Raw genomic sequence first — 16877 nt, 5'->3', positions numbered from 1 at the left:
CCCATTGCACCTCCCACAGTCCCAGGGTGCCCAAAGCCCTGTCCAGCCTGGCCTGGAAGTCCCATGTGATGTTTGTAACTCCTCCTGCTCAGATTTAATCTGGATTCCAGATCCCTTGTTTTGGTCATGTTAAGTCTGACTAACCCTGGTGTGGGTGAGTCCCACGTGCTGCCCGAGGAGGGGAAGTTTTCAAGGATGATGTGGAGCCAGTGGTGGCCTCCCCCTCTCTTTCCAGTGAGGATTGTTGCCATCCTACAGCTGGAGCAGGGCAGGTTCTGCATTGAAACCACTGCAGAGAATTCCAGGAGCACTCATTGTACCAGTGGCCCAAGTTCTTCACCTTGGCTGTGTTTTTTTGGCCTCTGGTGTTGCTCAGGTGCCTCTGTGCAGGTTTTTACCCCCATGAAAGCATCTGAGAGAGAGACAGAGGGGGGATCCCAGTGGGCAACTCAGCTGTGAGGAATCTGCCTGAAGGCACAGAGACCTTGTTCCTGCAGCTGAGCTGGGGCTGAGTCATTGCTCTGTGTCAGCTGTGCTGGCCCCATGGCAAACTGAGCCTGAAATTAGTGCTGAACCACGATTTAACCTCAGTGCTTCCTTCCCACAGAAAAAAAAAAAAAGTATCTTCTTAGCAAAAAGAGGGTCGATGGGTTCATTCTTTCTTCCTTTCCCAGAGTTTAAGGTCACTCACCTTAGGCCACTGGTAGATTTTAATGATTGCTGGCAAGTTGTCTGGCTGCTTTCTGGCTTCATCAGCACAAGGGTCCTGGCAGGCATCTGCAGGGTGGAGAGGCTGTCCCAGGCACAGGGACCTGGGGCACTGCTCAGGGATCCACCAGGGGCTGGAGCAGCACTGCTGCATGTGGCATTTCACAGAGACAGCTTCACAATAAAAATCTCTTCTTCCTGCTGGTCCAGCCCGGCCAGTCTGTCTTGTCTTGAGGTTTTTTTTTTTTGTTTTGTTTTGTTTTTTTTTTGTTTTGTTTTGTTTTGTTTTTTTTTTTTGTGGAAGAAAGCTCTTGATTCAGTGAAGAAAGTTGTAGAAATTCTTGAGAAAATGTGAGACAAAAAATGGCCATCTGTCATCTGATTGTTAAAAGACCCACCAGATTTTTTAAAACTGTATTTCCGTTGTGGTTTGTGCTGATAAAACCTAATTCTTTTCCAGGCTGTATGAAAACAAAGGAGAAGCAGACTTCAGGGAGTCTCTGCTGCAGCTCTTCAAGTCCATCAATGAGATGATGAGCAGCAACTCTGACCAGACTGTCATAGTGAAGGTTTGTGCTTTCCAGATCTCCAGTTTTGCATCCTCAACCACAATAAGGCAGTGAAGAATTTGCTTATTTGTGCTTAAAAGCTGGCTTCACTTGAGTCGAGGTTAATTCTTGGTGCTTCTGCTGAAGGGTTTGTGACTGTGTAAAGAACTTTCTTTGAACAAGGAAATTTATAGAACTCTAGAATTATTTAAGTTGGAAGAGACATCTAAAATCATCGAGTCCAACCTTTAATTGCTTCAAAACCCTCACTTTTATTTTAAAAAGAGAACTTAATTTGGGTTCAGTGGTATTTGGCTTTTTTAACTTGTATAACCTTAAAGTTAAGGTGTTTTGAAGACATTATACTTAAGATGCTGCTGACAGTGTAGATCCTCATATCTTAATGTATTTATTTATATCTGAGGCTGTTCAGGAACTTCAATATAGGATCTTAACCCCTAGTATGTATTTTAAAAAAGAAAATAAGTAGTGAGAGAGACTGGAAGCTCCACCTTTCATCCCTTAGACCTTTTTAGAAAACAGCATCTGCTTTTGGGGGCATTGGCTCATGCAATTGGGAAAGGGGTCTGTGCCCTCAAATGGTGCTGATATCAAAGAGCAAAAGCTCTGAATTATAGGACTGGTAGATTTTAGTATCCAGAGGAGGCAGGATACAGAAGTTAGTGGATCTTTTTCATCATGAAAAACTACAGAGACTGCCCTAAATGTGTATTTGATAAGCTGCACCTTGAACTTCTCCTTGTGCTTCCAACCAGAGTTTATAAAAAAGGTGAAACCCCCTGACCCAGCCCTGCTGAATGAGTTGAGAGATGATCAAGGGGCTGAGATTTGGGGACAGTTGGACTCTTCCTGCTCAGCTGGTTGCAGAGACAGACAGTGGGAAATCCCTGTGCCAGTAGGAGAAGTTCCTGGAGCAGGAAAAGGCCTGAGTCAGAGCCCCCAGTCCTTTGTAGCTGAGCTCTGGGGCTCCTGATGCCATGCTGAGCACACAGCAAAAAGAGATAGTGGGGATAAAGCAGCTGAGGAGGAATATTTTAGCCAAGCCTGGATCATCTGATAACAAAGTAGGGATATTACACGTTTCAGGAAAGCTGTATTTTCATTTCATTGCCACAGCATCTGTCCTGAATGGAAATGGGCAGGTGGAGGCTGTGGCTCAGAGTGTGCTCTCTGGGGTTTTACAAACAGGCACTTTGCAGATCATGGGAGTGGAATGTGATGGTTCTTTTCCTGAGACTCCCTTGCAGGCCCTGCTGCAGGAAGGCAGATGAGCATGAGCTTTTTTCTTTAACAATATATACCTTGTTGGGGAAGAAAAAGGAAAAAAAAAAAAAGCTAAAAATTGATTTGGTTGTGTTCACCTGAGATGCAGGAAGGAAAACTGCCTGGCAAGGACTGGAGAGATCCCACCAGCAGTGGTTCAGAGCTCTGCAGGCTTGGGGAGAGCACAGCTCCTGTCTGTGCTTGTAGGGTGGCAGATGGAGCTCTGAGGGATGAGCCAGGGTGGGGTTTGGTGTGCCTGAGGATGCCTTGCAGAAGCCTTGACAAGCTTTTGTTCATTATTTATTGCTTTCATCTCCTCTGGACTCTAATTACTGAGCTCTTAGAACACATCATTGCTACTATTGGCTTTTTGCAGCTCGTGAAATTGCTTTTATGATGTTCAGGTACCCAATGGAGCTGTTCAGGGTGAGCACCAGGCAGAAATGTGTGCTTCTGTCTGAGAACAAAACTGTTCCATGGGTGGGTGAATGTGGGAGTTCTCAGAGAGGGAGTGTGGGTTCTGTGCATCCTGCCTGGCAGAAATGTGTGCCTCTGTCACAGAGACCAAAACCACTGACTTGGTGGGTAAATGTGGGGTTTTTGGAGAGGGTGAGTGTGGGTTCTGTGCATCCTGCCTGGCAGAGCTGCAGGAGGTGCCAGTGACACTCTGGGGTGACATTAGAGGCCTCATTCAGCATCTCCATCTCAGCTGGACCTCCCAGAGCTGGGGGGTGGCAGATGGGGTGTTGTTATTGGACACAACATGAGTACACAGAAGCTTGGTAAGTTTAAAAGAGAAAAAGACTCAGTTTTATTCAAACATCTGGTATTTATAGAGTTCCAAAGGTGACTGTGGATTGGAGGATGGAATTATCACCTCTCCAACCAGACTGGTCCAAAGATCAATCAATCATTTCTCTCTACTTACAGAGAAATATGTAAACTATTCTATTTATACATGAAATTGTGTGGGAACTCTTGACTCTCAAATATGTAAACATTATCAGAAGGCTAAAGAAGTTTGATGAGAACTTTAAAACTTTCAAAAGATCTATAAAAGAAAACATAACACTGTTAAAAATCAGGGCAGCAGTGGGGGAATCCCTGCGTGGTGCCCCACCTGGAGCTGGCACCTTGGGCAGGACACCTTGGAGCCATCAGAGGCAGGGCCAGCAGCAGGGTGTTGGGGTGACAGGGCTGTCACCCTGCTGTCCCAGAGCCTTGGAGCAGCCCCTGGGTGCTGTGCTGGTTCCAAGCCCCAGGAAGGGGTCAGAGGGGTGCAGAGGGTTGGGAATGCTGCACCTCCCTAATGGTGAGACCCTGATCTCCTGTGCCCTGGGGTTTGTGCAAGGGCAGGCACTTCCTGACATCTTTAGGAGGGGAATTAAAAGGAAGTAAAGGGATTTTTTATTTTTACCTTTTCTGAGTTTGTTGTTCCAGGGGGTCGTGGGGGCAGCCAGGGCCGGAGCTCAGGTGCAGGGATGTGCTGGGTGCAGCCTCTGAGGGAGGCTGGGAGAGCCAGGAGGGGAAGGGAGGGCAGAAAGCACAGCTGGCATCTCCTGGGGGCACTGCAGGGGACCAGGGCTGGGCACTGGGAGGGGGTCTGAGGGCGAGGAGATGCTCCAAAGGCTGGAGCATCCCTCCCATGGAGCCAGGCTGGGAGAGCTGGGGGGGCTCCCCTGGAGAGGAGCAGCTCCAGGGAGAGCTCAGGGTCTGAAGGGGCTCCAGGAGAGCTGGAGAGGGACTGGGGGCAAGGATGGAGGGAAAGCACACAGGGAATGGCTCCCACTGCCAGAGGGCAGGGCTGGATGGGAGACTGGGAATTGGGAATTGTTCCCTGGCAGGGTGGGGAGGGGCTGGGCTGGAATTCCCAGAGCAGCTGTGGCTGTTCCTGGGTCCCTGGCCAAGGTTGGACATTGGCACCTGGGACAGTGGGAGCTGTCCCTGCCACAGCAGGGGTGGAAAAAGATCTTTGAGTCCCTCCCAGCCCAAACCAGTCTGGAATTCTGGTGCTGTTGGATACTTTGCTGAAGTTTTATGGACAACCAGTGATTTTAAACGGATAAATCCCAAGTCCCTGTGTTGTGCAGGAAGATCAGATCTTTCTGTGTAGCAGTTTTAGGCTTTTTTTTCACTGATTTTTATAAATATTGGGGAAGCTAAATAAGTGTAGACAAAATAAGTGTGTTTGGAGAGAGATAAGAAATTGCAAAGACCTACAGAGAAAATTAAGGTGCTTTACATTAAACAAGGCAGATGCTTCTTTCACACATCCCACTGCTCCCATTTCTCCTTGCAAAAACTGGGATTTTCCTTTACAGTTTATCACCATGGAGCAGAACTGCCACTGGAAACTTTCTCAGAGATGTTTCCAACCTCTTGGGCTGGATATACTGGATTTTTTTTTTTCCTGTCTGCTGGGGGAGTAGCCTTCAAGCTGACACAGAATGAAAGACTGCAGTCTTGTGTTCTTAGGAAGAATTCCTCTTTATCTATTCAAATATTTATGTCCTTACGGAAGCTGATGATCTGCTGTTGACTGTAGATCTTCAGTTTAATATTTTGCATTTAAATTGCTTTTTTTTTTTTCTTTTTTTTTTTTGAATTTGTTTTTTTCAAGGTGTTGGGTGCATGCATGAGGGGGGAAAAAAGTTTCCTCAAAAGAAAACTCTCAGAATTGTACAAGGATTTGAGGTTGTAGAGCACAAAAAGAGGCTTGGAATTTGTACCTCTTTTAGGATTATAGACATTCAAAAAGTCTTGGGTAAGGGAGAATTTACAGGGTTTTTATACATATACACATATAAAACATTAAAAACTTACTTTTAAATTGTCTGGTACTACTTCAGCTCTGGGTTTCTGCAATAAACAGGTAAAATTCCACATGATCTTGGAATGTGGTTTGAGCAGAGCTTTACTAGCACTCTACTGCTGCTTACACCTCATTTCTTTTGCCTTTTATATACTCAAATGTGTTGGAATTAAAATGTTGAGGAGCAAGAACAACTAAAACCCACTTCACCCCACGTTGTAATCAGTCCTGTAGGTTTGAATTTGGGAACTGCTAAAAATTACAAGGCTCAAAACAATGCAGAAGTTGGGGTTTCTTAGTTAATTAAATAAAATTTTAGGGATTTTTTTTTTTTTTTTTTTTTGGGGTTTGTGTTGTCTGCAGTGGAGACAGACGTTTCAGGGCTGCCTTTTGCAGTTTTTTTAAGGTGTGGGGTTGTCCAAGCTGGAGGAGGAAATCCAGGCAGTGATTTGAGCTGAGATGCTGTGGGTGTTCCCTCAATAACAAAAATTCTCCTCTGATGCTGAGTGGCAGTGGCTGCAGCAGTGGCTTGGGAAGGGGAGGTTCCACTTTGTTTCCCAAGCATCACTTTGACTTTGAGGGTTAAACCTGCTGCAATAAGGTGTGTGCATGCATTTTTAATGGTTACAAGTGTGCTGAGCCTTCCTGGGTTGATTCCTCTTTTCTGCTAATTGGTGCATGATAATTATTTCCTCAGCCTTCTCCTGCTGAAGCATGAGCTCAGCTGGAGCCTGGGAGTGATGGTTCAAGTGTGGATAAAAATGCAGATATTCCTTAGTCAGGGATTCCTGCATCTCTTGGGAGGCAGAGAAGCTCCTCCTGCAGTGGAGGGAGCTGGACCCTTCTCAGCCAACATAAATGACACAAAAATTCTAACCTACGCCTAACATCTTATATTTCACCCACAAAAAAAATATAAATTTGGTATAGAAATGATCAAATTTTTATACCAATGCAAAAAATATAAAAACCATGGTAATAAGAATCATCATAATAAAATAATAATCAAAATTAATATAATAAAACCTTATTAACAAAAACATAATATGAATGTTACTGCAATTCAGAATTCCATACAAAATAGAAAACCATTAAAATTTTAATTACATTTAACCTATCCCAAAACAAAATTAAGAAAAACAACAACAAAAAAAAAACCACCTAAAAAAAAAAGCCTAAATCAAGTATCATACTCATACCTTATTACTTGATTATTTACCTTAAATAAGACAAACCTACCCAAACCCAATATTTGAATAACAAAACACAAATACCTTATCTACTTCAATATATCCAACAAAAATTTAACAAAACTGTCAAAACAATATTCATAATTCAAACAAGAGGGGGAGATGTTGGAACCAAGGGGCACTGAGAATTTCAGACTTTCTGTGCTGCCAGGCACTGACCCCCAGGAGAGCTCTGCACTGACCTGAGGCCGTGGAGAAGCTTCCAAAATGGAATGGTAGAGCTGGGATTGTGGGGGTGGAGTTTGGGTAGAAGTGTGTGATAGCACAGGGTGGGAAAATCAGAGTTTAAGGGTTTAGAATACAGTAATATATATAAAACAAGATGGAGGTGTTATGGCCCCCCCTTGTTCTCCACCTTCTTCTTCCCCACCTTGTTCTCCACCTTCTTGTCCCCAGGTTTGGGTGGTATTTTGTGATTAAACAGAAAAGTCCGCATTGCAGGACACAAGGGATTAGTTATTGGGTTAAAAGTGAAAATAATTTAGGTGTCATTTCTTAATTAGATAGTTTAACCTTAAAAGACCTTATAGAGAAAGATAGTTAGGCATTTTGTAGCTTGTTAATAGAATGCTGTAGAACTCATGACTTGTAAAACTGTAATATAAATAAAAATAATAAACATCTAAGTCTAAACACAAAATACCATCTCAAATGCTTTCAATCCCAACCTTAGTGAAAACAAAAAAATCCAAAAACCGTCAGGTCCCCTCTGATATTTGCTGTTCTGATTTTGTTCAGGATGGCTGGGAGCTCTGAATGATCTGAATTAAGGAGGTGTGAGCACTTTGTGTGTATAAAATCATCCTGTGTGTGGCCACAGAGAGCTGGGGTGGAAGATGAGATCATTTTTTAATGTGAATTTTAATGTGAATTCTCCCGTGCCTGTGGGTTCTTAAGAATTCTGCTCACTTCTAACACATTTCTCAGTTTTCCAGTGTGTACTTTAATAATCTGCATTTATTGCTAAAGCCACAGAAAAGTATTTAAATGAAGGCAGGGAAATATGAGGTGCCCGAGAAGAAAACAAGACTGTGTTAATCTGCAGGGCTTTTCCAACAGGTGGAATTCTTAATAAACATCACTTCAGATGAGCTGAGTAACAAAATGCAGCTGTGGACTGGGGTTTCTGTGTCTCTTAGCACCCACGTGGGAAGTATCTCCAGAAGATATTTATTTGTGATTGTGCTTTGGGCTGGTTTTTTGCCCTGAAGTTGGGCAGGTTTTTGGCCTGAATTTAGGCTGGTTTTGGCCTGAATTTAGGCTGTTTTACACTGAATTTAGTGCCAGAGGTGCTGCTTTGCAACTGGGATACAAACTGCTTTAGTTTGTGGGCTGAGTAACTGCTCTAGGCTGGGGCAAATCTCAAATATTGAGTTTAGGTTATTGGAGAACAATATTGAGTTTCCTGGATATTGTTTGATCCAGCTGCTGACTGGGCTTCATTTGGTTTGGATTAGTTTAATGGAATGGCACCCCAGATAATGCTGGGGTGGAAGGGAGGTGCTTTGTTGAATGGCACAAAGGAGGAAAATTAACATTAAAATAATGTTCTCAAATGGAGTCAGGTGAAACAAATTTATTGCTTTGTCAAACAGAAGAGTTCAGAAGAATATCATGTATTTGGCACAGAGTTTTTGTGCTTAATTTGGAGGCCAGGCATGCTGATGGAATCGAATGGCTTTGGAAAATGACAGTTTTAAATTAAGGATTTTTTTTGCTTTTATGGACTACAAAGAGCTGAACTTAAACCCCAGAAATAAGCTGTGGTGTTCTGCTCAGAATACATTTTGTTTAATACTTTGCAAATGTCATTTGGTCAATCTAATGACAACCTTTAGTGTTTTTTTTTAAACAGATACTGCAGAGAAGCTTTTGTGACACTTTTTTTTGTCATTCAATTTATAAACCCAAGAATAGGATAATTTTCTATTGTTAAAAGATTATTTTTTCTGTCCTGCTTGCTTTTCACTCGTCAGTGACCTACTGTAATTATCACAGAGGTGATTTCACTTTTGTATTAATTGAGAGATCTCACCATATTCTCAACTGTGTAACAAACAGAAGTAAAGGAATAAAACTCATTTTTCTGTTATCCAAAATTATATCAGAAATACTTTAAGGTACTTAGCAAAGTTGCCCTGTCTTATTTTAATGTGCTTTTATTTGCCTGATGACACAAAGAAGAGGCTTTTACTTGTCCTCTCATCCTTTTGTGAAGAAATTAAAAACTCCAGAAATTTCCTTGGAAAGCAGCTGCTCCTGGTAGTTTCAGCAGTTAGGCCACTTTCTGTCCCAATAAATAAATGAAGCTTACTCTTATTTAAATATTCAAGTGTCAAAGTGAAGTTTGGTTTTCCCCACTCAGCAAAAAACTGCAGGAAAAAAAAAAATCCTTTCAGAGAATCAGGATAAATAATTCAGATAAACTTTTTGTCATAGAAGTTCTTTGAACTTTTAGATGTGGGCAGTGAGCTCATTTCCCTCTTGGTAGATCCCATTCTTTGCCCATTTTTGGTTCATCAGACCTGTCTGGAAATGAGCTGTGAGAAAAGAGCAGCGTGGGCAGTGCAGGGGACTCGTCATTGATGTGCACAGGGGTTACTAACAGTTGTTATTGTTGGCAATAACAATTCCATTGCTCCTGATCTGATTTATTCTGGCCTTTTTGAAGGGCTTTTTTTCCCCCTCAGATGATCTTTTGATACCAACACTGAGTTTGTTCCTTCCACACAAACGTGGTTTCCCTGCCTGCTCTGGACAAGTTCAGGAGAACAGAATTAGCTGCTAAATTAATTAATTGATGTTCAGAGGGATCACTGTTGAAAATAACAATTCCATTGCTCCTGATCTTACTTATTCTGGTCTTTTTACCTGATCTGAAGGGTTTTTGCACTGAAATAATGATCTTTTGATACCAACACTGCATTTGTTCCTTCCACAGTAACGTGATTTGGCTGCCAGCTGTGGAGAAGTTTAGGAGAGCACAAGTAGCTGTGAAGTCATTAGGAGCCCATCAATGAATTTATCTGGAAAGGTTGCAAAGGTTCCTGCTCCAGACAGAGAGCAGGTTGGGATGATTTAGGGAATGAGCTGCAATTAGTCTGTGGAAGGATAAATCCTGGGAATTGCTATCCCCTGCATTGGCTGTGCAGAGAGCTGTGCCCATCAATTATTCCTTAATTTCTTTCATTTAAGGCAAAGCTTTGACTTTTCTGGCCCTGATTATTTTCACTTAGTGAGTTGTGTTTCTTGGCCCAGTTAATTGCCTTTTTCACAGTTTTTAAAGGTATCCTTGAGGCACTGAGCAGATCCTTGGCTTCTCTTGGCAGCTCCTCCTCTTGAGGGAGTGTCAGCTCATGGTTCTGCCCATACTCTCTATGGAATAATTCCTTTTACACACAGCTGTGGTGTTCATGAAGGGGAAATTAACGTGTGGTTGTGTGGTTGGGATGCAGAGGATGAGCCACAACATCTCTGAGCTGGTTGCAGGCTGCCATGGCCTTGCTGATGCCATGCTGAGCCATGTGAATCACAGCCCGGGCAAAAAAAAAAAAAAACAAAATCCCAATAACAGCCCACAGCCAGCGGAGCAGTGAGTGTAGAGGAAATCCAACTCGGGGAGAATATATCCATTATTCATGCCACAGCTCATTGCTGCTTTCACTCCTTTTCATCCTTCCCCTTTGCTGCTTTATTTGTGTGCTTTGTAGTACTGGAAATGAGTGATTTTGTGACTTGATAGGGGTGGGAATAATTTGTCACTGGTTTTGCACAAAGAGAGAAGCCCCTTCGGGCAGTCAGATTTTTATTGCAGCCCAGCTTGAAACTGTGTGTAATTACTGAGTGTGTGTGTGAGACTGATCTTGCCAGCTTTGGGTGTGCTTCTCGCGTGATCACAGGGAAATCACTGCAAAAAAATGTTGGAGTGAACACTGAGGTTCCTCACTATGGTGGATTTTTAATGCTGGTTGGAATTTTCAAGTGGTTAAGGCATCCCTGTGTAACCATGGAATTGAGATTTTGGGCTTAGTTTGCTGTGTGCTTCTTGTGGAAATGAGGAGTTGGAACCTTTGTCCAGTGCTGATCAAGAGTGAAAAGTAATTAATTTAATTTATTTAAATGGGAGAAACGCCCCTCGCCCTCCAAACCAGATGCTTATTTGTTTTTCCCTGATGTTATATGGAAAGACAAGAGCAGGGCTTTTTTTTATCTGTTGAATTTTATATACCTCATTTATGCATTGCAGTGTCCTGGGAATAACCAGCATTGCAATGGAGCTACTGCTCACAGAAAATCTACTTCAGCTGCAGCTTGAACAGAAGAAGATCTACAGCAGGAGCTGCCCTTCTACATGATTTAATACCAATAAAAAATTATTTTAGTAGCCCTTTGGCTTGGACAAATATATTTTTAATCACAGGGCTGCACAGCCTCATAGTCTGATCATCTTGTCACATTATCAAGCTAGCTGAGGTGGGAAATTGGGAAATATATTTCCACAATCTTCTTTAAATCTCCAGAATTAAACTTTAATTGGTTTGTCCATAAAGTAGACCCTCAGTTGCTGCTAATTGTTGCAGCTCCAAGCTGTAAATGGCTGTTGTAAATTGTTTTACCCCACAGTAGTTCTGAGAGCCATTCAAGTGTTAATTTTTACACTCGGTGTGAAATTTTAATTCAAGATATAAAATGCAAGCTCTCTTTTAGGATGTGTTACTAAACATTTACGGCTCTGTGCATGTGAATGATCAGCAAATAAACCCCCGTTGCTGCCTGTGGTTCCTACCTGGTCATCAGAGCCCTCATCCACCACAGCTCCCTTTGCAGAATTCCAGAGTCCCCAGCTCTTCCAGCAGATGTGGGATGCTTGATGGTCCAGCTGGCCAGCTTCAGTGGATTGTGACTGAAAATTGGGTGCTCTGAAATCTGCATCCAGCCCAGGGATGAGCTGGGGGTTCCCTTTGGAGAGGGAACCCTTGGTGGCATCTTGAGGTTCTCCTTGGGTGTCACCAAAGCATTGATTTATTGCTTTCGAGAGCTCTGGGGCTGGGTGTGGAATGGCAGGGGTTGTGGCAGGAAAGGGGAGCTCTTGGAAAAGGAAGGAGTGGGTTTGTGTTCTCTCCTCAAGACTGTTCTCCTCCTGTGGCTCTCCTGCCTGTGGGAACCACCAGGGATGGGAAATGTGTGTCCAGGAAAATGTGTGGGGGGTGTAAATGACAATCATTTCTCACATCACAGAGCGACACAGGGGGTTGGGTTGGAAAGATCTTAAAATGCACCCAGTGCCACCCCTGCCATGGCAGGGACACCTCCCACTGTCCCAGGGTGCCCCAGTGTCCAACCTGGCCTTGGGCACTGCTCTGGGAGTTCCAGAATTCCATCCCAGCCCCTCCCCACCCTCCCAGGAAACAATTCCTTCCCAATCTCCCATCCAACCTTTTGCCTCTTTTCAGGCAAAAATACACCTGTTATCAAACAATTTGATTTGATCGATAAAACGCAAGGTGAGGCAGACAAGTCTGGCTGTTCTGCTTTCTATTTCAATTACTCTGAGGTTTTTTTTTTTCTAGTCTGGTGCTCAGTGCATGTAATACCTTTGAATTGTTCCTAAGAAAAAGGTAAAATGAGTAGAAATCCCTACAAACAATTGAAGTATTAAACATCTGTTTGTATCTTCCGAGCTCTTTCATGTGCTGTGCAGTGGCAGCTGCGAGTTCAAGGGGAATTGGGAAGAGCCAGGGTTTCATGAGTGGCTACCAAGAATTTACTGCAGGGAAAAAAAAATGCTAATTAGGTTTTCTGTTTAATTTTTAAGTAGTGGAGTGAAAATTAAGCCCAAACAACTCCAGCCTGGCTGAGGAGGAGGATGAGAAAGTGCTCAACAGAAGATGGGGATAAAGGGATTAAAGGAACCAAAAGGTTTCTGTAAAATGTTGGAAGGAGCTTATAAATCTCTAATTTTGGTCTGCGTTTCCCCCAGTTTATGAACATTTCATGCCTCTGTCCTATTTTAAATCAGTTTAAAAGTTGAATTCTTGCTGAGTTTCAGCTCAGATGTCTCAGAAAATGGTGAAATCAAAGCCGCCTCCTCGTGAGTGAGTCTCTTCTTGCAGTTTTTGCATCATCTTTAAACACATTATTTTCATTAATTTGGGTTTTTTGGTGTATTTTTCTAGGGTGCAGCACTTAAATATTTGCCAGCAATTGTCAACGATGTGAAATTAGTGTTTGATCCAAAGGAACTCAGGTGAGTAGAGTTAATTAAGCATGGAGTGCTAATTTTATATAAATCTTTATAAAGATATATTGAAATATACATACAAATATATAAAAGAAACACAATATAAATATAAAAAATACACTATAATACATAAATAAAAAATATACACTACATATTTATATTTTTATCGGTTTCTACTATAGCTATGCTATATATAAAGATACAAAAATATATAAAAAATATAGAAATATATAGTGAGACAGTGAAATATGGATCACCTGAGAAGTTTTATCACTTTGGTTTTATTACAATTTTTTTTTTGTCCCTTGCAGGTATTTTTAAGGGTTACACAAAAAGGCTGTTTTTTAAAAATAATGTCCAACAAATATCTGACAAACTTTGCAATACAAACCATTAGCAAGAGTTATTAATCAGGCAGCTGCCATCAAAAATCTAAGGCTGGACCGTGTATAAATTTCATGTAAATAATAAAATAATAAACAATTCAGTGATTTGGTTGCTGGATCGATGTCTCAGTAGCTCATAAACATGGCACTGTTGTTAGTAAATAAAAAGGACAATAACAGGATATTTACAAAAGAATACAGTGGAAAAAACCAAATAAAAACTGATATTTCAGCTGAACCTGTAGCGTAAAGAGAAGAATATAATTTTATTTTTTATGGTGCTGTTACAAACCGAAAAAAAACATTTTAAATCTCGTTTTACTGCACAAACCCTTCTAAATTTTGTCTGGCTTTATTTTTATGGTCTCGATATGTCAGAAGGAGGAAAAGAGATAAAGCAGGGATAAAATAAATAAATGTAATCTTAGTCTAACGTTCCAGTGGCCTGAGGAACCTGGCATTTACCTTCTGCCTGCCTGGGGATGTGAAGTGCTTTACATCTACACTTCCCTGGGCTTAACAAGTCCAGATTTGTAGAGTTTCTGGACTAAATAATAATTTCGGTATGTGACAGCAAAATTCCTGGGAAAAGAGAAAGGAAAATGCAGGACTTGGTCTGTTTTAGCCCAAATACTGTATTTTTTTCTATGGTATTGCCAATACAAATTGCAGTTAAATACTGGGAGTATTTAAATTGAGGTTGACTTAAGTCTCAGTAGGACAAGCAAAGAACCCAAAATTTTAGGAAGGGATAGAAAATTATTGAAAACTCTTGTCAATATTAGGTGGGAGCTCTGCTGATGAGTGTGATGGTACCTTCTCCTAAAATGTCCAATTCTGGGGTTTTCTAATTATTAATTTTTTTGTTGGTAGCTTACAATGTTAATTATCACCTTATTTTTGGCATCCATAATCATGAAAGTGCTGATTGACATGAAACACGGGCAAGGAAACCTTGATACCTAAAACCTTAAGTGAAACACAGACTAAAACTGAGATAAAAGGGAGGGGACGAAAGAAATGGCATTAAAAACTAAAGAAATTTGTTGAAAACTGATCATGATTCTCTGGGGTTTTTTTGGGTTTTTTTTAATATCTCAAAAAAACTGAGTTTGCTCATCCAAGAGCAGGAAGTGTCTCGGGTTCTTTATGGACGGTTGCGTCCAGTTGTTTTCCCGTGGATTTTTAATGGGTTTTTCGATGGACGATTTAGCGGATTTTTGCTTTTGTTTAATGGATTTTTGCTTTCCCTGCGCGTGCAGCAAGCTCTTCACCGAGTTCATCCTCAACGTGCCCGTGAGCCGCTTGACCATCCAGAAGCTCTACTGCCTCATCGAGATTGTGCACAGCGACCTCTTCACCCAGCACGGTGAGCAGGCAGAATTCCAGGCTTTATTCCCTGTCCCTGTCCCCTGCCTGCTCCCTCCTGCCATCCCTCTGGAGCCTGGGACACGTTAAGGGTGCTCCATTGGAAGGACAAGATTTGAAAATCAAAGCCCAAGACTGGTTGGGGTGGGAAGGGACCTTAAAGCCCGTCCAGTGCTGTCCTTGGCTTGCTGGGCACCTGTCATTGTCACCGCTAATAATGGAGGCATTGCTGGGTTTGGGCTTCCTTTTTCCTCCTCTGGAGGTTGGGATTGAAGGCACTTGAGAGGACAGTTCATGTTCAGACTCAGGTGTTTATTATTTCTTATCTATGTTACCGTCTCACAGCAGTGAGCTCTGCAGTCTTTCACTAACAAGGCACAAAATGGCCAACTGTCTCTTGTTACGAGGTCTTTTAAGGCTAAATTATCCAACTAAGAAATGACACCTGAATTATTTTCACTTTTAACCCAATAACTAATCACTCAGAGTCTGCACTGCGGACATTTCTGTCCAATTACAAAATACCACCCAGACCCATGGAGAAGAAGGTGAAGAAGAAGGTAAAGAAGAACAACCAGCCTGTGCCCTAAAACCTCCATCTTGCCCCATATATATTGCCATATTCTAAAACCCCAAACTCTTAAGTTCCCCACCCTGTGACATCACACACTTCTATCCAAACTCCACCCCCACAATCCCAGCTCTACCATTCCATTTTGGAAGCTGCTCCACGGCCTCAGGTCAAATGCAGAGCTCTCTTGGTAGTCAGTCTGTCAGCACAGGAAGTTTAAAATTCTCAGCATCCAGAACTCCAGCAAGGGGTGGGACTATTTTCAGGCTAAGAACGATTTATTGCTCAGATAAACATCAGTCCCAGAGGCCCTGAGATTTTAGAGGAACAAGAATTCGGCCACAGCTCAAGAGCAGTCACAATTCTTTGTTCCAAGGCAATGCAGAACTTTCTAACCCAATGGACAGTTGCCACAGGGTTTGTTTTGCTTTTCTAACCCATCACCTTTACTCACTTCTGCTGCACTGAGGATACTTTTATCTAATGGGCTTCTAACTCACAGGCACACATCTGCTTCTGTCATAACTGCTAAACTCTCAGCTTGTTCCATACAACCCCACCCTTACATTATAAACCCTGAATTCACCATCTTACCCATGCAGTTTCTCACTTACTTAGGGCATATTCTTACTTAAAACTATAGAATTTTAAGTTTATAATTTCTCTGCTTAATATCTGTGCATTGTATTTTCACATCAATCCAAGCTTCTTCCAGGGCTGCAGATCAAACCCTTCAGTGTCTGTGGGAATTCCTGTTTTTCTGATTCCCACAGGTACCTTCCACTATCCCATGCTGCTCCAATCCCCATCCAGCCTGGCCTTGGGCATGAGGAAAATCACTTCTTTACCATTTGTTACTTAGGAAAGTGCAAAATTACAAAAAAAAAACTTGGGATTTGTTATTTTCAAAGGGCACAAAGCAGCTAGGTTATTGGGCTCTGTTGTACTTTCGTGTTGGGGTTTATCAAAAATCTTTAATTCAGTTTTTGTGGGCTCGTGTGGGGGAAGTGAAGGTTTTGGATGTCCTCTGTGCCTTGAAGCTGTTCCCTCCCTGAAGGAAAGCAGAAACCTTTCAGAGGGTGCTGTTCATCTATGCCTTGTTATTTTCTGCTTTCCCATTAATGGGCCAGTGAAAGATAAGTTCAGGCACTTGTCCTCCTCTGAGGTGAAACACTTGATTCTTTTTCAGGCTGGCTGCAGGTTAAACTGACCCAAACAAAGTGTTTGTGTGCTGTCAGGGAAGGTAATGAGGGAGCAAATAGGCACTGCTTCAGTGGGAAAGAAGATTTGGAAGGATTCTGCTCTCAGATCACAAAAGCTGAGACTGCTGAGCGCTGATAAAACAAATTTTGCTGGTTCCAGTTTAAAAAATCTTGGTGGATTGGCATTGTGGTGGTTTTATACCACTCTTACAATCTCTGAAAAACAGTTTACCACCTGTGTCACCATGTGTAGAAATTGGGTAGATAGAAACAGCAAGTCCAGACTTTATCTTCACTTCTGAAATGATTTGCAGTTATTCAGCCCTTAAGTGCTGGATTTTCAAGAAGTGAAAGGAGGAGTTCAAGTTGCTGGTGTTGGGGCCTGGGTAAAATGGTGTCCCCAAGGATAATTCAGTGTTTGCTGGCTAGAGCTGTGCATCAGTGTTCCTCATTTGCTTTATTCACTCTCAGCTCACTGTCTGTGTAATAATTTTCCTTTCTCCTGGC

At 42.2% G+C, this 16877-nt stretch overlaps 1 protein-coding gene across 4 annotated transcripts in view; it reads left to right on the top strand.

The window, feature by feature from the left end:
- The window catches only part of DOCK1 (dedicator of cytokinesis 1), a 272498-nt gene that overhangs the window by 63333 nt on the left and 192288 nt on the right, over positions 1 to 16877 (top strand). For all 4 annotated transcript variants that reach the window (XM_053983755.1, XM_053983754.1, XM_053983756.1 and 1 more), the window contains exons 23-25: positions 1169 to 1277; positions 12779 to 12849; positions 14492 to 14598. In XM_053983755.1, the coding sequence (XP_053839730.1) occupies positions 1169 to 1277; positions 12779 to 12849; positions 14492 to 14598 (287 nt within the window). The remainder of the gene's footprint in view (positions 1 to 1168; positions 1278 to 12778; positions 12850 to 14491; positions 14599 to 16877) is intronic.

Source organism: Vidua macroura, chromosome 8, assembly GCF_024509145.1.
Source record: "Vidua macroura isolate BioBank_ID:100142 chromosome 8, ASM2450914v1, whole genome shotgun sequence".
Lineage (NCBI taxonomy): Eukaryota > Metazoa > Chordata > Aves > Passeriformes > Viduidae > Vidua > Vidua macroura.
This window is presented reverse-complemented; position numbering and strand designations above follow the sequence as displayed.